Genomic DNA, 26,089 nt, shown 5'->3' on the forward strand with positions numbered 1-26,089 from the left:
GAGGGAAGGGGGAGGATGGCGAGGGGAGAGTGGGGGGGATGGACGGGCTGCGCTGGGACACTGGGGGAGGCGGGGACGGAGCGGGGAGGATCAGGGTCGGTGGGTGTCCGGGAGGGCAGCCGGGCCACGGTCTCCCCAAGGGTCAGGGGCCAGGCCGTCTCAGAGAGGTGACCGGAACCGTGAGACGCCCGCGGAGGCAGAAGACGAGCAACTCGCTTCTCCGGCCCCTCCCGGGCGCGGAATACACCGCTCTGCCCCGAGAAGGTGCTGGGCACACAGCACTGACGGCGGCGCCGACGGAAAACGCCGCCCGCCACCCAACCCCACCCGCCCGCCGCGCTCACCTTTCCCGTAGAAGAACTTGCGGTAGTAGTAGGCGCCCAGATCCACGTGCTCGATGATGTAGCGCTTGACCTTCTCGCGGGGCAGCAGCTGGCTCTCCCGCGGCACCTCCAGCACCGACACGCCCGCGTTGGTGCAGTGCGAGCTCAGGGACGACTCGAAGGAGCCGCCCTCCCCCGCCGCCCGGGGCGCCGCGCTGGCCCGCGACAGCCCGATGCGCCGCTCGCCCTCGCCGCCGGTCTCGTTGCGGAAGTGCGGGCAGCTGAGCAGCAGCTCGTTGCTCTTGCCGTCCCCGGGGTCGGCCTCGGGGCTCTCCCGGGAGTTCAGGTCCTCCCTGCTGCCCAGAGGCGAGCCCCCGCCCCCGCCGGTCGCCCCGGCCTGGGACGCGGCCGACGCCCCCGTGGCCAGGTTCTTGCGCTTGCCCGCGTTGGCGCGGGCGATCACGGCCTGGTCGATGTCGAACAGGATGCTCTGGACGTCGTAGTGGGCGAAGCAGCGGTGGCGGGAGCAGGGCCGGGCTACGCCGCCGCCGTCCGGGGGCTTGCCGGGCGCCTCCGGCTCGCTCCTGGCCGCCCGCAGCCGCCGGAAGAGCGAGGGCTCGGCCGGCTCGGCCCGGGGCCGGCGGGGCCCGGAGGGGCCCCGCTCCCCGGGCGCCGGAGGGGCCCCGGTGTCCGGGCGGTCCAGGCCCGCCAGGCGCGCCAGCTCGCCCCGCGAGATCCGGGCCGCCGCGTGCAGGCTCGGGGAGACCAGGGGGGCGGGGCCCCGGACGGGGCGGGGGAAGAGGTCCGGCGGGCCGCGGGGACCCTCGGCCCGCCCTCCCCGAAGCCCGGCCAGGAAGCACTCGGCGGCCGCCAGGCCCTGCCGGTCGATGGAGGACGTGCTGCCGTACTCCCGGCGCAGCGGGGCTCCCGGCCCGGGCTTGGCGGCCCGCGGGCCCAGGGCCTCGTCCGCATCCAGGTCGCTGAGGGTCACGTCGCTGTTGCTCCGCTGGCGCACGGGGTGCAGTCCCCGGGGCGGCGCGGGGCCGAAGGCGTCCCCGAGCGGGGGCCCGGCCGCCCGCGGAGCCACATCCGGCGGGGCCGCCTCCGCGCCGCCGTAGCCGGCCGCCGCCTCGCGGCTCTCCCGCGGGGCCCGGCCGCCCGGCTCCTTGGCCCCGTCCTTCCGCGGGGGCCACTCGGACACACGGGCGCGGACCCCCATTTTGGGCACGGCAGGGGTGCCGTTGGCCGGGCTCCCGCTCTCCCCCCGGGGGGCGGCCGCCAGCGGCGCGGGGGGGCCCGGCCCGCCATTCGGGGCTCGGAACTTCCGGGCGAAGTAGTCGTCGGCCGGCGCGGCCCGGGGCCCCGGGTCCTGGAAGCCGGGCGGGGCGCGGCCGGGGCGGGGCGGGTCGCTCATGGCCGCTCAGGGGCGCGGGGCCGCCGGGCCGTCCGCGGGCATGGCCTCCGCCCGAGCCGGGGGCAGGCGCGGGGTTCCGGCCCGAAGCCGGGGCTGGGGGCGGGGGCTAGGGTTCCATCTGGGGGCGGCGGAGGGGGCCCCTGCCCGCGGCCGATCTCCTCACAGGCGTCCGGAAGGCCGCATGGCCGCCGCTTCCCTCCGCTGCCGTCCGGGGCCGCCCCGGGCCCCGCGCCGTCTCCTTCCTCCTGCGAACGCGGCAGAAATCACGGTCAGTCCTCGCCCCGGCCGCGGCCGGGAACGCCACCGGCTCATCCCGGCCCTGGCCGCTGTGGGAAACACCACCCGCCCCGCCGCAGCCGCCCAACTCCAGCCGCGCGGTGCCGTGGACCTCCGTTTCCCCCCGGGGTCCCCACTCGCCGGGCCCGGGGCTGGCCGCCGGAGGCTCGGACAGGTTCCCTCCCGGTGAGGGGGCGGTCAGCGAGTGGGGCCGGGCGGGGACGGAGCGCGGGGGAAGAGAACGAGGAGGGGAGGAGGGGGCGACCGGCCAGCAGAGCCCTCTTTCAACAAGGCCCAGCTGTTTCCATCGTCACCCCGCCGGGAACACAAGCATTCCGTTGCGCCGGGGCCGCCCGCCCACCCCCCTGCCCGCCCCGGGGAGGAGCTGGAGCTGAGAACCCAGGGTCCGGGAACCGGGCCCAAAGCGTCGTGTCCCCGCGCCCGCCCGCCCGCGGCTCCCCCGGCCCCTAGCTCCGGCTAGCGGGCGGCCTGCCGGCACCGAAGCTGTTTCTGCCACCTCTGCCTTCCCCGCCCAAAGTGAGAAGATCTTTCTCCTCTCCCCCGTCGCCAAGGCCCGGCTGATACTATTCCCGACAGTCTCGCGATTCTCCGTCCGGGCCGCCGCCTGCCGCGCAAGAGAAGGACGAGGACGAGGAGATTCTTGGGGCCACCAATGAGTTTCACGTCCCCCGAGAAGACCGTACGCTCCCCTCCGGGGCAGGGACCGCCCTTGCCTTCCACCCTTCCCAGATGCTCCCGAGAGCTCAGCGCCCCGCTCCGCCCTCAGGAAGTGCTCTGCGCCTAGCAGGGGTCCGGCCCAGCCCTCCAGCCCCAGCAGGTGCACAGCCCGGTGCTCCGCACCCAGCAGGGAGCCCAGCACCGCGCTCGGCCCCGAGCAGGGAAGCGACGCGGGCGCGACGTAGGGGGCACCGGAGAGGTCCTGCGGTTCGGAGACGACGGTGTCGACGGGGAGACCGGGCCCGCCGGGTGAGGGCTGACGGCCAAGAATTCCATACGTGCGGAAGCTGACGGGTGACCGCATCCTCTGGCGAAGGTGGGGGGACGGGGGCCGCACGGCTTCCCCCGCTCAGAGGCCCAGCGGCAGACGCCCAGGAGCGACCCGGGGCCCGGAACTATTACCCGTCCCGAACGGCGGCTGCCTCGGTCGTCCGGGGTCTGCCCCAGAACCCACTCACGGTGACACCACGGCACGGTCCCGACCCTCCCGCCCCAGGCTCCCGGTACAGAGCCCCGCCCACAGCGAACTGGCCCCGGGGTGGCCCTCGGCTGACGGACGCTCGACGGCAGTACGTTCTCATTGCGAGGCTCTGCACTGGGCACTTACCGTGTGCAGGGCCCCGTACTGGATGCCCGCTGCGTGCAGGGCCCCGGACTGGGTACCCACTGTGTGCGGAGCCCTGTGTTCGGCACTTGAGAAAGTACAGCGGAAGTAAAAGACACGATCGCCGCTCCTGAGGAGCTCACAGTCGAGCGGGGGAGACAGATCTGGGATCATTCCGGGCAGGAAGGAGGACGGCCCCGGGTCTCCGCCCCCGGGGAGTTCTCCCCGATGGACTGACGAATTCCCAGCCTCCCACCCGGTGCTGAACTGGAGACCCCCCCCGCTCACACCCCATCCCCGTGGGGCATCGGGAAGACGCGTGGCAGCTCGGTGGTCCAAATAATGATGACAGGTACGGCGTTTTCTGGGCGCTTACTATACGCCAAGCGGCGTACTGAGCGCTGGGATGGATGCACGATAATCAGGCGGGACACACGTCCCGCCCCGATGGGGCTCCCAATCAAAGATGGGGGCGGGGGGAAGAGCCCCGCCGTTGATGAGCCCGGGAAGCTTCCTCTATTTCCCTCTCGGCGAAGAACCGAGTCTCCAAGAGACCATCTGTTACCCAGCTAATGGGCAGATTTGCATACAAGCAGGCGCCTACGCCATTCTCGAGGATTTAAGAATGTGAAATTATTCCGATCAAATATTTATATTCTCCTAGGTTTCCAAAAAAGAAACCGGCTCGTACTCAGCCGCCTAAAAGAAGCGTGTTTTGGTTGGTTTCTACTGATCGTATTTGACGTTTTTTCCAACAATAGAGTTAATGCCTCTTCAGTGGCCAAGGCCGTTTCCTTCAGTTTTATAGTCTGTTGGGAAGGGCCCGGTGCGGGGCCCTGCACGCCGCAGGCATCCGGCACCACGCTCTGCACACGGCGGGCGTCCAGCCCAGTGCTCTAAGCACATCAGGTGTCCGGCACAGCCCCCTACACACATCGGGCATTCGTCGCAGAGCTCTGAACGTGGCAGGCGTTCAGTACAGTGCTCTACCTGTGACAAGCATGCAGTACCGAGCTCTGTACGTGCCAGGCATCCAGTCTCCCGAACGACGACCGCCCCGGCCCCGGGCGCCGGGGCCGCTCACTGCCCGAGTAGGGGATCTGTCGAAGCCGGGGAGGGCGAGCCTTTCCCGGAGCTGGACGATCCAGGCGCGCTGCGCTCTGTACCGAACGTGAGCTGGGTCCGGGGGACGGGAGCAGCGCCAGAGACACACTCGCCTGGGGCTCGGGGGCAGTGCTGGAGTCCCGGGTTTGGTGCTCGGGAGCGGGGCCGGGATCATAGGTTTGGTGGTCGGGGGCACGGAACGGGGGTCAGCGCTGGGGCCTCGGGTGCTCGCTCGAGAACGCTGAGCCTCACGGGGACACGCGGGGGATTAAAGCATACGACGAGAACCCTGTGTGTCACTCGGCCACCCGCAGACGACACGACGCTAGAGAAATCCGGGATGGACCCTGCCCGCTGCCGCGGGGTCAGCTGCCAGGGACCGCTGACGCCCGCTCGTGACCAAGCGGCCAGAACCTCGAGGTTCACCCGCCACGTGACCCTCGTGACGGTGACGGTGCTGTCATGGGTAGTGTCTGGCTCCAGGCCTCTCGGGTGCCACGGCGCAATTAAGGAATCGCCAAGGTGTTCCGCGGGGCCGGGGGGACGGGGAGGTCAGGAGGATCCGATCAGCCCCACGGCTGGTCCGACGCGGGACCAGCAGTCTGGGACGGAGGGGGGAGCAGAGGACCGTCTCCCCATTTCACGGAGGAGGAACCCGAGGACCAGAGAAATGAAGTGAAACTTACACCAAAAAATACCAACAGAGTTAAGAGGGGTTTGGCTAGATCCATAAATGAATGGTCACCGGGGGAGAGTCAGGGGTTTGGGACAGTCCATGCTGGGCTACTGGGGAAAGTCGGGGGGGTGAGCTGATCTGTGCCGAGTCACCGAGGCAGAATCAGGGTGTGGGATGGTCTGTTCCGGGTCACTGGAGTCAGGGATGGAGAGGAGAGAGTCCATGCTGGGTCACTGGAGGGGTCAAGAATAGAAGAGGAGAGTCACGGGTGTTGGATGGTCTATGCTGGATCACGGCCGGAAGAGTAAAGGGTGTCGGATGGTCCGTACGGCAAAGGAGCGGGGTCAGGGATGAGGTGGGGGGGCCAGGGATGGAGAAGGGAGAGTCAGGGGTGTCAGAATATATACGCTGGGGTAGTTGGGGAGAGTCAGAGATGAAGAGGGGAGAGTCAGGGGTGTCGGATGGTCCACGCTGGCTCACCATGGAGGGGAGTCAGAGGGGTTGGATGGCCCGAGCTGGGGCAATGGGGGAGCCAGGGGGGTTGGATGGTCCGTGCTGGCCCACTGGGGGAGAGTCGGGGGGGGGGGGGTTGGACGGTCCATCCCCGACCCGAGGGTATGTATCCAGGAGAACAACCAGCCCACGGTTTCCCCCAGAGTCCCGGGGCTGCCGGTCAGAGACAGAGTCCCGGGCCGGCCGGGCCGCCTCACCGAGCCAGCCGTGACGTTTCTTCTGCTCTTATTCCTCATCTGCACAGCTCGGGATGATTCCTGCAAGATTTAATTTGCACAAACCTGCCCGAGGCCAATACGGTTTTAAAAAAATGGAATCGAGTTGATGTGTTAATTTTCCCCTCTGGAGTCCTCGCGCAGCATGACGCAGGATGTGTGTGCTTAATTATGCAAAGCAGAACCCCCCAGCCCACAAAGCCCCCCTCATCCCTCTCCCTCCAGGTTGGGGAAGGGACCACGGATACAACGCCCGGCAGAGGGGACCGCTGGGGACCGGGTCCTTCCTCCTGCCCATCCGATAACGAGGCACCACCGCAGCAAACACGTGGCCCCGCCGCAGCCCACACGTGGCCCCACTGCACCCAAAACACGGCCACATCACAGCCAACACCCGGCCCGGCCATAGCTAACGTGTGGCCCCACTGCGGCGAACACCGGCCGCACCGTATCTTCACTTAATAGCCTCCCCTGACCCCCAAAATGAACCCCGCCGCGCTCCGGGGAACCGAGCAGACCGGGGGAGGAGGCGGGGAGAGAAGGGGGAGTCATCGGCAAGAATTTGCTTCCCCGTTCTCACCGTTTCCCCGGTCCGTACCCACAATGAATATTTTAACACTTCTCAAAGGAGAAAGAGAAATAGAGAGTAGTGAGCTCCTCTTCTCGCCGTCCCCCGCCCTGCTCTCCCAACCCCAGACACACTGCTCTCTCCTAGACACTCCCCTCCCCGCTCTCTGGCACCAGACTTGCCGCCGGCCTCAACTCGAGGGCGCTTATTAATGATAACAATCGGGGTATTTGTTAAGCGCTTAGGTGCCAGACACTATACTAAGCGCTGGGGTGGATACGAGCAAATCGGGTTGGACACAGTCCCTGGCCCACGCGGGGTTCATAGCCTCCATCTCCATTTTACAGATGAGGGAACTGAGGCACAGTTCCCTAGGCCACACAGCAGACGAGTGGCAGAGCCGGGATTAGAACCCACGACCTCCTGCCTTGCCCTCGCTCTCAGTCCGGAGCCCGGCAGTCGACTTTCTGCTCTAAACCCTTCCTGGCCGGAGGGGGTCTGGCTGGTCCGCTCACCCCCTCAGTGCCCCGGGGCAAGTTGGGGAAGGAAGCCCTCGGGGCCTGGGCTTCCTTCCCTGTACCAGGGTGACGGGTTCCCTGCTCTCCGTTCCCTTTCTCCGCCGGGGAGCTGCGCTTGGCGCTCAACGGGCCCCCGGAGGAGCCGGCCCCATCGCTTGGCGGTTCTGCAGAGTGGCACTCTCTACCGGTGGCCGGGCCGGAGCCTTGGGCTCGGGGGAGGGTGCCGCCGGAGACTCCGGTCCCCGCGCCGCCTCACGTCCGTCCGCTGGCTGTTTAAACGAATTCCAAAGTGCCAAGAACTATTTTTAGCCACAGATAAAAACAACAGTCAGGATTATTTTCGGTTCCTGTCTCCACTCCTAAAGGCGTGCCCCTCCGCCCCCCCAACACACACACACACACACACCTCTCTCTCCCTAGGCCGGCTCCCTAGTCAGTCAGTCGGCCCCTCGGGGGCCCGCCGCATCTCCCGATCCGCCAGGGACCTCGTCCCTCAGCGTCACAGTTCTCTTCCTGCTGGGGTTATTTTGCCAGTCGATGGTCTTCCCTTTGTCTCCCACCGCTTGCAGACCCCCCCGCCCAATCTCCCGGGGGCTACGGACACAGCAGAAGGAAGTGAGGAATTGAAACCAGAGCAGGTTGTGTGCAGAATGCTGTGCTGGACGTCTGCTGGGGGCACAGAGCTGTACTGGCTCGGGGTACTGACTCTCCCAAGTGTTTAGTACAGGGCACGCACTACGCGCTCAAAAACTACCACTGACTGTCTACCGGGTGCGGAGCACTGTGCCGGGTGCCCGCTGTGCGGAGCGCCGTCTGCCGAGTTCTTTGCTGGGTGCCTGGGAGGATTCTCCAGAAGTAGGAAACCCATGCCCTGCCTTCTAGGGGTTTACAGTCTCAGGTTGCGGGGGGCAGGTGGAGACAGAGAGGAATTAATAAGGAAGAAGAGGAGGTGAAGGGGGGCGGTGGGGAGGAGGAGGTGAAGGAGAGGGAGGGGAGAAGAGGAGGAAAAGGGGGAGGGGGACCGGGTGGTTTCTCTAAAACCTTAATGGTTCTTGAAGGGCCGGCTGGCCGGCCCTACCCACCACCCCGGCACCACCTCCGGCCCTCTGTCCCCCAGGGGCTCCACACGCCCTTTGTCGGCTAGCGTGGCCACCGGCTCACGCAGCCGTCCGTCCGGCTGGTGCAGGCTGTCGGCCGCCCCCGCTCCAGTGGCCGGTGTGGGGGAGCCCGTGGCTCTACACAATGGCCTGAGGCCGCCCCCCCCCCCCCGGAGGCCCCCGGGTGAGGGCCTATTCCTTCCTCCGCCCCGGCAAACATCCTGCCGCCCGTCGCCCAGATCCCCGCTCTCCCTCCCACTCAGGCCGGGAGCCCCGAAGGGGATGGGGGACGGGGACCGGGGCCGACTTGACCACCGTCAATTCTCGGTACAAGGTCGGGGCAGACACGCACGCTTCCGTCGTGACCGTCACGGCGGGTGGGGGAGCCTCTCTCCCTCCCACCGGCCCGACCTCGGCTGCTCAGATCCCCTTCCCTGACCGCCTTCCACCAAGACCACACCAGCCCCAGCGGCCGGCAGCCCCACCGGATGGGACGCGGATCGCATCCGACGACCTGCTTATCTCTTATTGACCACAGTGCTGACCACATACCAGATGCTTACCACAGACCACCATTACTATGACTGTAATTATCATCTTGCAACCCGAAGGCTGGGCCTTGAGGCACTGACCAAGTGGGAAGTGGCAGGTCCCTAACTAAAGGTAGATGAGGCGGCACGGTCCCGATCCCAGAATCCTGAGCCACAGCCGACCGACCGTTCCCACGTTCGGAAGGGGAACGTGGAGCCCTGGGTCAGAGCCGTCCGACCCGGGGAAGAAACAGGAGCGAGAGAGAGAGAGGCCGCAGGGTCACGGAGGAGAGAGCGGAAGGCAGCTTCCTGGACAAACACGATGAGTCCGACACGACCAGAGAGGTGCTCGGGGGCCGGGAAGGGCACGCGGCAGAGATGACCTGCCGTCCGACTGGTTGCCGCAGCCCCCCCGGCTAACTGCCGTAGTCAGTCGGATCCGTTATTTCTAGACCACGTACATTTCTGGGGTGAGACTTTCTAACGCAGGACTGCGACAAGATAATGGAAGGAGAAAAACCGGATTGATAATCCTTCTTTGCAGAATCAGAGACGGGCGGGGGAGAGGAGCGAAAGAGACAGAGATGGCAGAGAGAGAGTGTGAGGGAGAAACTGGGCCTGAGAGGGGCGAGAGAGCGGAGGCCGGCAGCCCCCCAGGGCCACTTCCTGGACCGGGCCAAGCGGAGGGACTGCCTACACCGGAGTCGTCACCAGCCACGATCTTACTCCGCCACCGGCTAAATTCAATTCCAGCGCGTTCGTTGCATCTGTGGAGGCGAAATGCACCTAAACCGGCCTAAGTCGGAACAGGGGTGGCGTGTGCGGTCATTGCTGCGCTAATGCGGCGGGGGAAGGGAGGGGGGCTGTTCTTGAAGAACCTGAGGCTTCGGGGCTGCTGCAGTACCACCATCGATTGACCGGGAATTCCCGGGATGCGGAGTAGTTGGCCCGAGACCCCCTCCGTGACCGGTGTAGAATTCCCATCCTGCCGCTCTATCGACCACGAGCAGGACGCTCTGCTCAGACCACACTCAGGCTCACACACCCTCCGCTGGCATAATGGGAACACCCGGTGGGGGAGGAGGAAGAAGGGGAAGGACGGGAGAGGATGGGAGCGGGGGTCACGCAGACTCCGGGGGAGCCCGGCTGTCACTGCTGCTGCTACAGAGCCGACACGGACTCCCGTCAGCTGTCGCTCCCGATAGGAGCGAGCGAAGGCCGGGGAGCGGGAGAGCATCCTGTCCGCCCGCCCTCCCGTCCATCACCCTCGTCGGGGCCGGGATCCTGCCAGCTCCCACACCGGGCTGCTGCCCGCAAGGCTGCTGTGAGAACCCAAGATTCCGGAAACGGCCAAAGCTAACTCTCGAGAAAAGAGCGCGAAATGGACAGCCGGTAGGCCCGGCACACGGCCAGCATCCGGCCCGGCCCCCGTCGCCCTGCTGGCACAGTGATCCGCACAGGGCGGACGCCCGGCGCACGGCCAGCGCTCGCCCGAGTGGCCGATGATCCTGGATGCCTCCCCTCCCCGCGTCCTCCCGGCAACATCACGCTCCGCGACAGGGGACCGATGGCGAAGCGAACAGTCCGGGCGGCCAGCGGTGACTTCCACGAGTCCCCCGTCCGCCCGAGTCTCACCTGACCCCTGTGGGCAGCCCCGATGCCCGGATCCCCCGAGGCCTTCTCCTGTCCACCGGCTCCCCATCATCTACCCGGAGCCGGGAACCCAGGCACCTAACGTGGACCCGTCCCGCCGATATTGGAGATTTCCAGCTCCGAGTGAAGTTTCGATTAAAGGTGAGGGTGAGGAAAGCCTAAGCGCCGCTTCTCACGCTTCCCCAGCCGGGGCGGGGGGACAGACTCCATCACTCATTCCGGCTCCGATCACAATGACACGTTTGGGGGAAAATTGGACTTCCAAGTTGCCTCTGGGCCACGAGTGGCTCAAGACCATGCCTTGATGAATCACGGTGCCACTTCCCGTTGGAGGCGATTAGCCGACGACAGGTCATTCGATGGAATAAGCCGCCGTCATCTCCGTGGGAGGGCTAGCCCGTGGCTCCCGGCTCCACACGGACGCGCCGGCTGCCGCGTTCCAATGCCTCCGGGTCAACGGCAGAGAAGGCTCGGCTTGCGCGCCGCCGGAGGGGGACTCGGGAGCTCCGGGTCTCCCGGCAGTGTCCTGACTCCCTACCTACAGTGCAAACTTGTCGCTCCGGGACACCTCCCTCAACCCCCCATAGGGCCATGTTTCCCAGCACTAGAATTACCCTATGGCACCTATGGCCCCCTGGGGATGTTATCAAAGGAAAATCCCAGGAGTACGGCTACAGGCCTCCCTCCGGCCTAGGGACGGACACAAACAGGCCCCGGGGAAATCCGGACAGCTACCCGTCTCTACGTCATTCTGTTCTTCCAAGCGCCCGGTACAGTGCCCCGCCCCAAGTGAGCGCTCAGTCGGTACCGCTACAGCGACCACCAAGCCAACAATAATGACAGTATTTCTACGAGTTTACTATGAGCCAAGCGCTGGGGGAGATGCACGATTATTAGATCGGACACAGTCCCTGACCCACACTAAGCTCATCGCCTAAGGGAGAATGGGAACTTAATCCCCATTTTCTAGATGAGGACAGTGAGGTCCAGGGAAGGTAAGTGACTGGTCCAAGGTCACCCAGCAGGTCAGCGGTGGAGGAACATCAGGTTCAGGCCAAGGAGATCTCTTCCTCTGCCAGCCAACTGTCATCATCATCATCAATGGTATTTATTGAGCGCTACGTACACAACAGTGCACTAAGTGCTCGGGAGGAGACAACAGAATTGGCGGACATGTTCCCAGCTCACAGGGAGCTTCCCGTGTAGAGGGGGAGACGGACGCTAATAAAATTACTTATACTATATCATTTTGAGCCCCGTCCTCTGGACGGGGACTGTGTGCAGAGCACCGTACTAAGCGGCCCGCACGAAAGGGCCCCCGTCAGCCCGCCCTGACTCTCCTTTATCCAGAAGCTCCGTATCACCGGCTCCTGCTCCCCGGGCAGGCCGGAAAACCAAGCCGTCGCGCTTCCCGGCTCCAACCTAACACACGGATCCCTCCAGCCGGACAGGAAGCCCCCAGGACCCAACCCGGGGAGGGTCTATGGCCCAGTGACCCTCCGGAACCTCCAGGTTCCAGACGGGCTTCGGGAGACGGACCCCTCCGGGGCTATAAACGGAGGCCTTGAGAGACAGCGGCCGGGCCAGGTGGGCATTTGGGAATTCTTCTCTAACTCACCCCGCGCAGACCCGCCGGGAGAAGGGGACCACGGGGAAGCTGTGGACAAAACATCCCTCGGGCGGCCAGGCAGCCGGGGGCCGAGAGCTTTCGGATTGCCTCGGGGTGAGGGGCGGCCCCCGAGAGGTCGCAAGAAACAGAGGCACCGGCTACCTCCAAACACTCTGGGCGCAAGCTGAGGTTGGGCGAGGGCGAGCCTCCGATTCGAGCTTCCGGGGACCGTCCACCCTGTGCAGGCATGAACGACACGGCGAGGCCTCACTCGGGCAACCCAGTCCTCCCTCCGGCCCCCAGGGCCGAGGACACTCGGAGCGATAAATAAATAAAATGGGCGGGAAAACAGTCGATGATCAAAAGAGGCGAAGAGTTCATCTGTTTCTCAGCGTGAGGGTCGGGGAGGAAGAGAACAACTTCTGTGGTAGAGGTTGAAAATAATAATAATAATAATAACGATGATGGTATCTGTTAAGCGCTTACTATGTGCCAAGCACAGCTCTAAGCGCTGGGGTAGTTGCAAGGTGATCAGGTTGTCTCACGCGGGGCTCACAGTCTTAATCCCCATTTGACAGATGAGGCGACTGAGGCACAGAGAAGTTAAGTGACTTGCCCAAAGTCACACAGCTGACAAGTGGAGGAGGTGAGATTAGATCCCAGGACCGCCCGGCCTCGTGGAAAGAGCCCGGGGCCTGGAAGTTGGGAGACCTGGGTTCTAATCTCAGCTCCAACATTGCCAGCTGTGTGAACTTGGGCATGTCATTTCACTTGTCTGGGGCTCAGTTTCCTCACCTGTCAAACGGGGATTAGTCAATCGTTCTCCCTTCCCCTTAGACTGTAAGTCCCAACGGGGAGAGGGACTCTGTCCTATCTGATTCATCCGTAACTACCCCAGGGCTTAGCACATAGTGAGCCCCTAACGAGTACCTCAGATGTTATTATTCCCTCAACCCTGGCGGGCGGCTCCTGGGTGAGCGGCTGGGGGCGGACGGGTTATCTGGGGGAGGAGCCCCAGCCTGCACCCGCGGCACAACCGTTGGGTGGAACAGCTCCGAGCCTCGAGGCCGACAGGGCGGGGCCTCCGGCCCTTCGCTGTGAAGAACTTCGGGGTTGAATTCGGGGTGACCGGATGACCTCTGGTGGGCCTGCCCTCCGCCCACTTTCCAAGTAACCCGGATGCTTCTCCGGCCAGCTTCAAGCTGGGCCCGGAGCCAGCCCGGGCATCCCCGCTGCAGGTTGGCCAGAGACGTGGGCTCGGGAACCGTCTGCTCGCTGCCAGATTGGTGGCCCGGCCCGGCCCTCCTCCACCCCTCAGTCAGTCAGCCACTGAGTCAGTCAGTCAGTCAACGGTCCTTACGGAGCACTTCCCGTGCGCGGAGCCCCAGGGCAGCAGCGTGAGCGGCCCGGCCCTGACGGAGTCTGGCGCCGTGGCGCGTCATGGGGGTGGGGGATGCCTGTGAACAGACACACAGAATCGAGTCTCCCGCCACCCCCGGCCAAGACGATTCAACCCCGCTCAGTCCCCTTCTTCGGCGGGGACACAAAGAGCAGGAAAGCTCTGGAACGTTGCCCCGCCGCGGCGGGGGGGGGGAGGCGACATCCGAGACGGCACCTAAATCAAACACAAAGCAGCCGGACCCCTGACCCCCCCAACCCATCTCCAAGTTGACCCGCTGCCGGCTGCGGGACGGGTGGCGGGAAGACCTTACCGGCTCCCGGATCCTGGCCCGGGACCGGGAGGGGACGAGCACGATCGGCAGCTCCGTCCGCGGAGCACGCGGGCAGAGCGCGCCTTCCCGCTGTGCCGTGAAGACCACCCAGGCTTGGAGAAGCAGCGTTGCCCAGGCACCTCCCCCCGTCCCCGGCCAGCGTGGGCCGCCCCACCGTCCGACGACAAGGTTCGCGGGAGGGGCCGCGGTCGGCGACGCTCTCTGCCTCAGCCAGAGTGGGGAAAAAGTGGGTGGGACGCTGGGACGCTGGGTGGGGGGGCGGGATTCGTACTTCTCCACGGCTGACCTGTCACCCGAGGGGCGGACAGAGAGCAGGCCTGAGACCGCGCTGAGGGACTCAGGGTCAAATCAGATAACCTGTGGGCCTCTCCCCTCCCCCCGCCCTATTGAGAGAGAGAAGTCTTTGTGATCCTTCCAAAGCCAGTATGTCGCACCAAACCAGGCAGGGCTGCCACGAGGAGCGCTCACGCCGGGGTCTGGCCATCGCACCGGCTACCTGACGTGGCTTGGGGAAGCCGGGAAGGCGGCCGCTGCCTGGAGAGCCTCGTCGGAGCCCTTCCGACAGAAGACGGTTCCGGCCCCGCTCACGCCGGGGGTACAGAGCCGTGGCGAGCACACCGCGGGGCTGACGTGGCCCGGTCCCCCGCAACCATCTCCGCCCTCGCCAGGATCCCGCCGAGAGCCAACGCTACCGTGGCCCGAGCCCCCAGGGAAATCCCGCTCGGCCTCGCGGCTTCACGAAGCGGAGGCCGGACCCCGGTTTTATTCTTCCCAAGTTGGGGGCCCCGTAGAAGCTCGGGGCGAAACGGAAGTCTGAGGGAAAGACGGCGTTTCCCGTCTCCGTACCGACCGGGCCAAGGTTCCCCTCGGTGCCTCTCCCCGCCTCGGCATTCCCCGGAGGACGGTCAGATCTGGCCGGCACTTTCCCGTCAGCAGCCTCGGTGTCCCTGGGAACGGGGAGAGGCTGGGATCTCATCCTCGTCTCACCGGGGAGGAAACGGAGGCACAGAGACCGGCTCAGTGACTGGTCGAGGAAACCCGGGAGCCCGGGGATCGTGGGGAGACTAGGGGGGTACTCTCTGCCTCGTACTTTTCTCTCCCCTGGATCTTTCCTTTCCTCCCGGCAGGGGCTGCAACCCCCGCACTGGGTTTTGCTTTGTTCCCGCTGCTCCTCCTCCCTGGGACTGCCGGTTCTGCCCCGCTGCCGCTGGGATGGAACGGGCAGTCCGAGACAGAGGCCCCGACACCACGCACCCGGAGGGGGCAGCCGCCGATCGATCCATCCCTCCTTCCCTAGCCTAGCCTTTAGTGGCAGCTGCGGCCCCCGGCCCCCGGCAGCGGCTCTCCTCCGGAGGGGGCCGCGCTGCCCCGAGAGCTCCGGCTGGGCCGCTGTCGGTCACCATCTGCCCAGGAAGCGATCCGGCCACCGGTCACGTGTGAGCACGCTGCCCTGGGCTCGTCTCCTGCCCTCTGGGGGCTTACGGTCTCGGCGGGGAGAGGAGGATGGGACGAGGGCCCAAATTCCCGGCGGGCCCACGGGTGGGGGGACCCTCGGGCAGGTGGGCACGAGGCATCCCGCGGCGAGGTCCGGCTGGCCCCACGCCGGTCTCCAACAAGTCGCCCCGCGCCCGTGCCAGCGAGGCCGGGTGGGCGGGGGGCGGGGCGGGTAGGTGCTCGGGGCTCGACGGCCGCCTGCGATGCCGACCGAACCCGACCGTGGTGGGGGAGGGGGTCCCCTGGGCGGGGTCCCCTGGGCCGGCGTCCCCTCGGCGGGGCCGGCGAGGCTGCGGAGGGACCCTGTGTGGCGGATGTGCAGTGAGTGTGTGAGCTCCGTGGGCAACGGCCTCAAACAAAGATTATGCAAATGGGACCAACCGTGAACTGCCAAACAAAAGCTGGTCCCCCCCTCTTCCCCCTTCCCCCTTCTCCCCTCCCCCCCTCCGCTACCGCTTCTGGGCTTGGCAGCGTCTCCCGAGCCGAAGAAAATGGTTTCTGTCGGAGAACGGGGTTCGGAGGAGCTTCCCCCGCCGCCGTCAGCCCATCCGCTCCGTCCCCACAAACAACCGGATCCCCAGCCCGCGATTGAGCGGCCCGAAGGGGCCTCGGTGAACCGGGGCTCGGGCCCGAAGCAGTCCCCCGTCCCCGTCCCGGGCGAGGGGGACGGCCCGGCATTGGCAGGGAGGCCTGGGAGGATCAGGGTGCAGGGTCGAGTGTCCCCCCCCCCCCCCATTCTCTTTCCCACCCGCCACGGAGAGGCCCATTTTCAGGGAGGCGCTCTCCAAGGCCGACCGGCCACCCCGGGGAGTCCTAGGCCGGCCGTGGGGCCCGGGCGAGAGAGCCCACGGTGTGGAGGTGAGGGGACGCGCCTCCCGGCTCTGTCCACGGCCTTCTGGGTGACCTCGGGCGAGCCACCTGACCTCTCTGAGCCTCAGTTTCCTCCTCTGTGCAACGGGGATAGAAGATGCGTCTCTCCCGGCTGGAAAGGGCGGGAGAGCCCTCTGGAGAGCCAGAGCGCTCGACCAACAGCCCAGGGCAGGGTGAGGGGTGTTGCCGGAGGGGAGGGGTGGCCGCGGCGGCCTGCAGCTGGGGAGACGTCGGCCCCTGACATGGCCGTGGGACATCGGGCCCCGGCGGTCTAGTCCGGGCCCAATCGCAGGCCAGGAAAACCAAACCCCTCCGGTCTCCAACTCTCTACCCCGGCGGGCCGGCCGGGGCCCGTCGGTGAGCACGCATTCCCGAACGTTCCCTGGTCTCCAGGAAGACCTCGACACTCGAGGAAACGAGGCGTTTCCCAGACGGAACGGCCGGCCCCCGCGGGAGAGGCCTGGGAACTCGGGCGTCGGGAGAGCCAGCCCCGCCACCACCTTCGGGCAAAACTCGGGCCAACCCAGTTTTCGGGCCCCCGGACGAGTTTTGATGACCAAACGCCGGGCTCTGGGACCAGTTTGGGTTTCCTGACAGGCCCCGGGCATTTCCTCCACCGTCACGAAGGGACGGGTTTTCCCGGTGAATCACCCGACTCTCCCACCCGCCCCGGGCCAAACGATCTCCACGGTGACCGGCGTCGCTCGGCTCTGGGCGGACCCCGCGTGGACCGCAGGTGAAGACCGCCCGCCCGGGACGACTCCGGTCTGCCCCTGCAGAGGGATGCCCCTTCCCAAATGGGAGCTCCTGCCTCCATCCTGACAACGGCTTCAATAGCCACCCGCTACGGCACCACCCGCCCGATGGGATCTGACCGTCGGAGAGAAAAGGCCCTCGGGCCCCAGTGACCCTCTGCCGGCAAACTCGGCAGATCGGGTGCCTCCCGACCGTGCTCCTCAAAGCCCTCCTCAAATCCCATCTCCTCCTGGAAGCCCTCCCCGATTTCTCCCTCACCTCCCCCGATGCCTTGAGTGTCCCCTAGTGCCGGGCACCACCTCCCCCACCCTGTCGCCACCACCCTCACCCACACAACGCCCAGACCCCATCGCTTAGGCACCAACTCAGGTTCAGCTCCCGCCTTCCTGCTTCTCCCTGTCCATAAATGACCTTAATGCCCATCTCCCCAGTTAAATTGGCCGGGACGAGATCCCGCCTCCGCCACTGCTGTGTGACCTTGGGAGAGTCGCCTAACTTTTCCGACCCTCCGTCCGCTCACCCGTAAAATGACCGGTTCCCGCTCCCGTCGACTGGGAGCCCTTCGTGGGATGAGAGGGGTCGTCTCCCACCTAATCATCTCGCCCATTTCTAGGCAACGAGCAAGCACTTGACCGCCACCTCGGTCATGATTAATCCCAGAATACGGCGGTAGACGAGATTCCCGCGCCCGAGGAAGTGGCCCTACATCTGGAGGCAAGCCGGCCGGAGGACTGTTCAAAGCTGTTCTCTCCCTGGCTGAATTTCACTCCCTGCCACTTCTCATCCCCAGTTGCTTTTCCTCAAGGAAGATGGAATCAAAGCGCCAGGGCTTAGGTTTGCCTCCACTCAAGCAGACGGTCTTGCGAGCGGCAGCTAAGTGTCCCGTGACCTGTAAAGTTTCAGCGAGGCAGCAGGAGAGGGGAGGCGAGAGCGAGGGGGGCAGCCTGGGGCTCGGCCGAGGCCTCTCGGCCCCTCGCCCTGGTGGGGGAGGGCCGGGGGTGAGGAAGGGGGGGTCCGCTCGGACCCCGGGCCACGGGAACCGGTCCGTGGGCTGGCGGAGGCTATTTATATGCAAAACTGGGGTGGGCGGTGGAGGGGGGAGAAGAGATTGCAGCTTCTCCGCCGACCAACCACGGCGAGGCCGACCGACCCCTCCGACCGACCAGCGACGCTCCCCCGCTCTCCCGCCCGTCCGTTTGGTTCGCAGCAAAGCGGGGGCTGGCCGTCCCCGCCGTCCCCCGCTGTCCGGGACCCCAAGTGCGGTTTTGAAAACCGGGGACCGGGACACCAGAAAGGACCCGGGTCCTCTTGAAGAAGGCGGTGTCTGCGGGCCGTGGGTGGGCTTCCGCTCTTCCTTCGCCGGGCAGCGGCTGCTGCTCTCCAGGCGGCCGAGAACCCGAAGCACCTCGCGGCGAAGCCCAGGAAGGAAGGGAGCTGGGAAGATAAATGCCCAGGTGGGCGCAGGGGGCACGGCCCACTCTCGTGGGATCTCTCCCCGTTCCAATCCGGCTCCGGGCTGAAGCCACGGGGAACCCGGGCCGGTGGTCCCGGTTGTCGGCCCTCCCACCGGCGCAGGCCGACCCCGGGACGGGGCCAGGCTCGGAGCGGACCCCCGAGGCACGAAGTGGGGGGAAACATCACTGCTAGGGCGGACTACAAACACCTGGGGTTGGCTGGGGCGAGGGGGACACGGGCAAGGTCACTCGGGGGCGGGGGACGGGGCCGTGGGCTGACCATTCCCACCCCCACCCACGGGGAATGGGTGTGGGAGGGCGTCTCCGGCACAACCCCTGTTGGATCTCAGCGGGAGCCGTGGGCCCGGTCCATCTGGCTCCAGTCCACGGCAGGGGTTGGGGGCGGGGGATGCCGGACCCCCAAATCCATGGCCGACGGGACGCCGCGGATCGGGGGCCCCAATCTGCCTTCCCTCCCCTACTTTCACTCCGGAGCAACGATGTCTGTCTCCCCAGGGGTCTGCTGCAGAACCACTCCAACTGCATCGTACCGGACCCGCTCCCCGCACCTCTCCGCGGCCACCCCTCCCCTCGGGGGACACCCCCATCCCGCCTCTCCCTCCGGTCCCCGGACGGGGCGAGTTTCAGCCCCAAATGCCAGCCTTCTAGCGCTTAGAACAGTGCTTGGCACATAGTAAGCGCTTAAGAAGTACCATCGTGATTTTCCCACGGGGCTCGCCGTCCCAATCGGGCCCTGCCCCCCTTCCCGGTGGACTAGTCCCTCCCGAAACACCGGGGAGCCTCCTGCACCCCGCTCCCTCTCCGATGCCGAACGGGTGCCCTCGCCTCCCGAGAGCGGCGGGCACTGTCCTCCCCACACTAAGTCGCGCCCCAGGAGCGACCAAGGGCGTTGCGCTCCCCCAAGAGAAGTCGAGGGCAGGGCCCCCCACCAAAGTGAGCGGTGGGCACTGCCCACCCCAAAGAGTGAGCAACGGGCACCGCCTCCCCATAGAGTGATCGGTGGGCACGGCCCCCCCAGACAATGAGCGGTGGGCACAGCCCCCCCCCAAAGAGTGATCGGTGGGCACGGCTCCCCCCGAAAGAGTGAGCGACGGGCACTGACCCCCCCCCGAAAGAGTGACCGGTGGGCACAGTCCTCCCCACAAAAGAGTGACGGGTGGGCACAGTCCCTCCCCCAAAAGAGTGACCGGTGGGGCCTGCCCCCATCAAAGAGTGACCGGTAGGCACAGTCCCTCCCCCAAAAGAGTGAGCGACGGGCACTGCGCCCCCCCCAAAAGAGTGACCGGTGGGCACAGCCCCCCCAAAAGAGTGACGGGTGGGTACAGTCCCTCCCCCCAAAGAGTGATCGGTGGGCACATTTCCCCCCCCAAAGGGTGGGCACAGTCCCCCACACAAAAGAGTGATCGGTGGGCACAGTCCCCCCCAAAAAGAGTGACGGGTGGGCACAGTCCCCCCCCAAAAGAGTGATCGGTAGGCACAGTCCCTCCCCCAAAAGAGTGAGCGACGGGCACTGCGCCGCCCCCCCAAAGAGTGACCGGTGGGCACAGTCCCTTCCCCAAAAGAGTGAGCGACGGGCACTGCCCCCCCCCCAAAGAGTGACCGGTGGGCACAGTCCCTTCCCCAAAAGAGTGATGGGTGGGCACAGTCGTCCCCCCAAAGACTGATCGGTGGGCACATTTCCCCCCCCAAAAGAGTGATCGGTGGGCACTGCCCCCCCCAAAGGGTGGGCACAGTCCCCCCCCACAAAAGACTGATCGGTGGGCACAGTCCCCCCCGAAAAAGAGTGACGGGTGGGCACAGTCCCCCCCCCAAAAGAGTGACGGGTGGGCACTGCGCCCCCCAAAAGAGTGACGGGTGGGCACAGCCCCCCCCCCCCAAAAGAGTGAGCGACGGACCCTGCCCCCCCCCAAGAGCGGCGGCCGGGCAGCGCCCCCCTCCCCGGGGGTGAGCGTCGGGCCCCGCCCCCGCCTCCTCGCCGGTACCTACTACAGTGCTGGAGGCGGGCGAGGCTCCTCCGGCCGGCGCTGCGGCTCTCCATGCCCCCGGGGCCGCTGCGGGGCTCCCGGCGCGGGGCGCGCGGCGCTGCACTGCACTGTGCGCGCTGCACTGCGCTGCGCTGCGCGGGGCTGCGCGAGGCGGCGCGCGGCCGGGGGAGGGGCGGGGGACGGCACGGGGGAGGGGGGGGCGGGGCCTGCGCGCGCGCGCCCACGGGGAGGGGGCGGGGCCCGGCGCGAGGAGGGGGGCGGGGCCGACGCGTCGGGGGAGGGGGCGGGGCCCTCGGCGGAGCCCCGCCCCCTCCCGGCGCCCCTTCCCTCCCATTGGTCGCGGCGCCCCCCTCCCCGCCCTGCGATTGGCCGGCGGGGCCGTCCGTCTCGGCGGCGCCCCCCCCAGGGACGCGCAAGTTGCTAGGTGGGGGAGGGGGGCGGTTGCTAAGCAAAATCGGGGACCCCTCCCCCCCTCCAGTCCCCCTTCTGCGGAGGTGGGGGGGGGGGGGTCTCCCGCTCGCCCCCTCCCCCGCTGCCCTTTTTGCAACCGGTCGCCGGGAGAGGACGGGATAGCCGCCCCCGGCCTGTCCCAAACGCTGTGCTGAGCGCCGGGAGGGCTGATCGAGAATCAGACGGGGGGGCAGTTGTTGGGGTGAGGGGGGTGGTCCCTGTTTGGGAGGACGCCAGGACCGGCGGCCCCCTTTTGGGGATGAGCGCGGGGAAGCTGACTGGCCCAAGGTCACCCAAGGACGAAGCAGCAGGGGGGCCCGGTGCAAAGAGCCCCGGAGTCGGAAGGTCATGAGTTCTAATCCCCGCTCTGCCGCTCTCGTCGGCTGGGTGACCTTGGGAAAGTCGCTTCGCTTCTCTGGGCCCCAGTTCCCTTCCTCTGGAAAACGTTCAATAGGACTCATCGAGCGCTCGCTCTAATAATAGTAATAATGTTGGTATTTGTTAAGCGCTTACTATGTGCAGAGCGCCGTTCTAAGCGCTGGGGGAGACACAGGGGGATCAGGTGGTCCCACGTGGGGCTCACAGTCTTCATCCCCATTTGACAGATGAGGGAACTGAGGCACAGAGAAGTGAAGTGGCTCGCCCTCAGTCAGACCGCTGAGAAGTGGCGGAGCCGGGATTCGAACCCATGACCTCTGACTCCAAAGCCAGTGCTCTTTCCACCGAGCCGCGCTGCTCCTCACTCTGTGCAGAACACTGGACTAACCGCTTGGAATGGATAGTTGGGCAACAGAGAGGGCCCATCCCCGCCCCATGACGGGCTCGCGGTCTAAACGATGAAGACTGTGGGACGGGGATAGTGTCCGCCCCGATTATCTTGGACCCATCCCGGCGCTTAGAACGGAGCCTGGCAGATAGAAAGCATGTAACCAATACCATCATTATTATCATTATTACTACTTCAGTGCTCGGCCCATAGTGTACAAACACAAACCACCCGGCTGAGGGCCGTCCCCCCGGCAGGGAAGTGAGAGGGGAGGGATTGGAACCCAGGTCCTCCGACTCCTCGGCCCGAGGTTCTCCCCAGGGGGCCGAGCTGTCCTTCGCGGGGTCCGGGGCAAAAAATAACAAACGTTAGGCCCCCGTCCCGAGCCTCCCCGTGCCCACTCTGGGCTTCCCTGAATTCCCAACCGGGGTCACCCTGGGCACTCCCTTCCTCCCCCGCCCCACGCACGGGGGCCGGGCTGCCGTGAGCAACGTGGCCTGAGTGGAGACCCCAGTTTAGCCCTCAAAAATGGCTCCACTCCCCCTCCTCCCCACAACAGCCCCCCGCAGTGGGAACCCCTTGGGGTAACTGGCCTCCCCCCGGGCCCGACGCCGTGCACCAATTATATCTGTGATTTATTTATTTACATTAATGTCCGTCTCCTCCTCTAGACCGTAAGCTCGTCGTGGGCAGGAAATACGTACGGCGCTCTGCGTACGGTAAGCGCTCAATAAATATGACCGACTGACTGATCGCGAGGCCGTGGCTGTGGCGGGCGATTTGGTCGCTTCCCCGACAGTCATGAGGCCTCAGTGGGCCCGTTCGTAAATCCTCACGGGCCGCCAAGCACCGGGTATAGCGCTCAAAGGTGTCCAGCACAGCGCTCTGCCGAAATCTGTCCTTCCGTCTCTTCCACCAGCTCCGTGTTCCTGTTTCCCGGGTCCCTCGCGTCCCCCTCCTCCTCCCAACACAATCCCAGATCATTGCAGTTTGAGCGGATGACTGCAGTCGCGGCGCCGTTCCCGGCTCGGGGACACCGCTGTCGGCGGACGGTGAGATGGCGTCCCCGAGAGGGAGTGTCCTCGACAGACGCCCTCGCCCGCTGGCCCCCTCGCACCTGCTCCGGCCCCAACGCCCGGTGAGGGGGAGGGACGACGCTCAGATGGTCGAGTGCCCCCCACCCCGGGTAGGGGGGTCCCGGAGAAAGCCGCTGCTCTTCGACCTGGCTGTTTCAGCCCCGTCTGCTCCGCTCCGGACGGGGAAGCGCGGTGAAGCCCACCAGGTCGCCGCCTCCTGGGCTCATCCCAGCCCCCCGAGTTGGGCTGCCCCCTTCCCCGGGCCGTCAGACGGTTCACAAGGAAAGCCACGTCCCCGCCGTTGCCCCAGACCAAGCTGCGGGCCGGTGGCGGCGGCGTTCAGGCTGACCGGATCGCGCCGGCTGCCAGGCCCGCTGTCCGCGGTGGGCACCCGGCGCAGCTCTGCACGCGGCAGACGACCGGCACCGGGCTCCACACGCGGTGCCGTGCACACACAGGCTCCCGACGCAACACTCTGCACACAGCAAGCGCTCTGCCCACAGCAGGCGCCCGGCACAGCACTCTACACACACAGGCGCCCAGCACAGCAATCTGCACCCAGCAGGCGCCCAGCACAGCGCTCTGCACCCGGCAGGTGCCCAGCACGGCACTCTGCACATAGCAGGTGCCCAGCCCGGCACTCTGCGCATAGCAGGTGCCCGGCACAGTGTCTGTACACAGCTGACTCCCAGCACAGCACTCTGCACACAGCGGGGGCCTGGCAGAGCGCTCCGCAAACAGCGGGCGCCCGGCACAGTGCTTTACACACAGCGGGCGCCTGGCGCAACACGCCGCACCCAACGGGGGCCCGGAATGGCACTCTGCACACTGTAGGTGTCCAGTACATCAAACCCCGACTAGTGAGGGAAGTCCAGCACGATGTCTACACGGCCCTTCCGAAGGTCGGGGCTTGAGGGAATTGGGCTGCTCGAGGTACCCCCGCGTGCCGGCGGTCTCCCTGGAGGTATCGCCTTGGGTCAGTTGTGGCCGGCGGCCGTGGGGACCGGAAGGAGTCCTTCCAGACTTCCGAGGGTGGGATGGAGGGGGGTCCCGGGTGGGCCACGACCCTGCTCTTCCCAGCACCGGCCCCCGACTTGGCCGAAGACAGCCTCTCTCCCGGCTGGTGCCCGAGGGCACTGGGTTATGCCGGCCAGGAGCCGGGGGCTCAACTCAGTTCATTCATTCATTCAGTAGTATTTATTGAGCGCTTACTATGTGCAGAGCACTGGACTAAGCGCTTGGAATGTACGATTCGGCAACAGATAGACCATCCCCGTCCATTGACGGGCTTACAGTCTGGTCGGGGGAGACAGACGGAAGCAAGTTCCGTTGAACGCTTACTATGTGCAAAGCACTGTACTAGGCCTTGCTGTGGGCACAAGATAATCAGGCCAGAGGGGACAGTCGATGCAGGATCTCTCAGCAAATAAAAAGGTTTGATGCGTTACAGCAACAATGGGAGGAGGATCCAAAAGGAGGAAGATCAGTGCTCAGTACAGTGCCTGGCACATAGTAAGCGCTTAACAAATACCATCGTTATTATTATGAGAAGCAGCGTGGCTTAGCGGAAAGAGGACGGGCTTGGGAGTCGGAGGTCGTGGGTTCTAATCCCGGCTCGGCCACTTGTCAGCTGGGTGACTCTGGGCAAGTCACTTTACTTCTCTATGCCTCAGTTACCGCCTCTGTCAAATGGGGATGAAGACTGTGAGCCCGACGTGGGACAACCCTATGACCTTGTATCTCCCCCAGTGCTTAGAACAGTGCTCGACACATAGTAAGCGCTTAACAAATACCACCATCATTATTGTTATTATTATCAGGGACTGGTTCCACTTTCCTGTTCCCGCAGACCACCATCAATCAATGGTATTTATTGAGGGCTTACTGAATCTAGAGCACTGTACTAAGCACTCGAGAGGGTACAAGACAATAGAGTTGGTAGATGTGATCCCTGCCCTCAGGGAACTTCCAGTCTAGAGAGGAGACAGGCATTAAAATCAATTTTCAGTAGGGGTAATGTCAGAGTATAAGGATATGGGCATCGTTATTAATGGTCCCGGGGGCCGCAGGGGCCATGGCCCGTGCCTGCCGCGCGATCCGCACCCCGAGCCTGCCCCTGACCAGGGAGGACAATCCTCCGCTCGGCTCTGGAATGGCTCAAGAAGTCTCACGCCTACCAAGGTCAACACAAGGCTCTCTCAAGGAAAGCACTGTCGTCAAAAGGCAGGGGACTGGGGACTGTTTACATCATCGCAACAGGAATTTCCTTTGAGAGGGGGACCCGCCCGTGCTATGATCTAAAGGAGGGGAGGAATTTGATCATCACGCAGGACTCTCTGATGGGCAGGGAAATAAGGAGGGGGAGTCTGGAAAGCATTTGGCTGTTGGGATTTCTTCATTCAGTCAAACAATCATATTTACTGAACGCTTACTGTGTGCGTAGGACTGTGCTAAGCGCTCGGGAGAGTATAACAGAACAATAAACAGACACATTCCCTGCCCACAACGTGACTGTTAAAAGGCACAAGGGTTTGCTGCCAGGGTGTAGGTCTACCAGATTCTACTGGGATGGTGGCCCCCGGCATGGGAGTGGGGGACGACGACAAGCGGGGGTGCTTCGAGGCTCTGTCCGTCCTAAGACAGGATCCTGGTGTATGGTCCCTTTGGTGACGATGACCCGGCGGGACAGTCCCGATACCTTAGCGGGTCAGTGCTAACGGGCAAAAGTGCTGTGGGGTGGAGGGGGTGGGTCAACAGCGAAACGTTTAAGAGGCACAGATCAAATCAATCATCAGTTGGACTTGTTGAGTGCTTACTGCGTGCAGAGCGCTGTACTAAGCGTTTGGGAGAGTAGAATATGACCATACAAAGGACGCATTCCCTTCCCACAGTGAGAGCGATGTGCCCTGAGAGCCCCCCACCAGGAACCCCGTACCAATCTTCCTTTCGTCCCCATCTGACCAGCCACTGAACCACCTGGCCCAGGCAGCTGAGACCCGGGGGTGGGGGGCGGTGTGGAAAGGAAGGAGTGGATGTGTGCAGGGTTACTGAGGAAGCGGGCAGAAGGTCCAGGGGGTCGGGTGGAGGGCAACAGAGGTCATTTCCCAGGCTCGGAGCCCTGCCTTGGAGGCAGAGGCAGGAAGAAGACTGTTGTCTGCAGGAACAATGGGGAGGCTGGAAAGGGTCTGCCGGGAGGGCGGTCCTCCCCAGTCCTCCCCAGTCCGCCGGGCCCTCTGACAGCCAGTGACCTGCAGGAAATGGACAAGGAGGCCCCGGGGGTCAACCGCGGGAAGGAGTCCCGGCCTAAGGGCCTACGCCAAGTACCTAGACCAAAAGGATGGCTGTGATGGCCAGGGTGGGTGGGCTGGGGGAGGAGGGGGGACTCTCCCTACTCACCAGAGTGTCAGTAAAGTGTTCTGCACACAGTCGTTACTCAATAACTACTACCCATCGGCAGATTTGGAGGGAGATCCCACGGAGACTTGTGAGGGGGACTTGTGAGGGGTCCGTGGGAAGGGTTGGAGCAGCGCAGCGAAGGGGGAGCCGTGACAACCGGAGCTTCCGGGGAACGGAGAGTCAGGACCGGCTGGCGGGGAGGCTTTGCTAGGCACAGCGCTTAGTGCGGTGCTCTGCACAAGGTACTTGG

General features: G+C 65.3%; 1 protein-coding gene across 3 annotated transcripts in view; it reads right to left on the bottom strand.

Annotated features, from left to right (window-relative positions):
- SIPA1L2 (signal induced proliferation associated 1 like 2) overlaps window positions 1-20,255 on the bottom strand; it is a 35,523-nt gene extending 15,268 nt beyond the window's left edge. For all 3 annotated transcript variants that reach the window (XM_029047381.2, XM_029047382.2, XM_029047379.2), the window contains exons 1-2: window positions 20,153-20,255; window positions 345-1,982 (exon numbers count right to left, since the gene is read on the bottom strand). In XM_029047381.2, coding sequence (XP_028903214.1) covers window positions 345-1,737 — 1,393 coding nt within the window. In that variant the 5' untranslated portion in view covers window positions 1,738-1,982; window positions 20,153-20,255. The remainder of the gene's footprint in view (window positions 1-344; window positions 1,983-20,152) is intronic.
- Between the last annotated feature and the right edge of the window lie 5,834 nt (window positions 20,256-26,089).

This window comes from Ornithorhynchus anatinus, chromosome 19 (genome assembly GCF_004115215.2).
Source record: "Ornithorhynchus anatinus isolate Pmale09 chromosome 19, mOrnAna1.pri.v4, whole genome shotgun sequence".
Taxonomy (NCBI): domain Eukaryota; kingdom Metazoa; phylum Chordata; class Mammalia; order Monotremata; family Ornithorhynchidae; genus Ornithorhynchus; species Ornithorhynchus anatinus.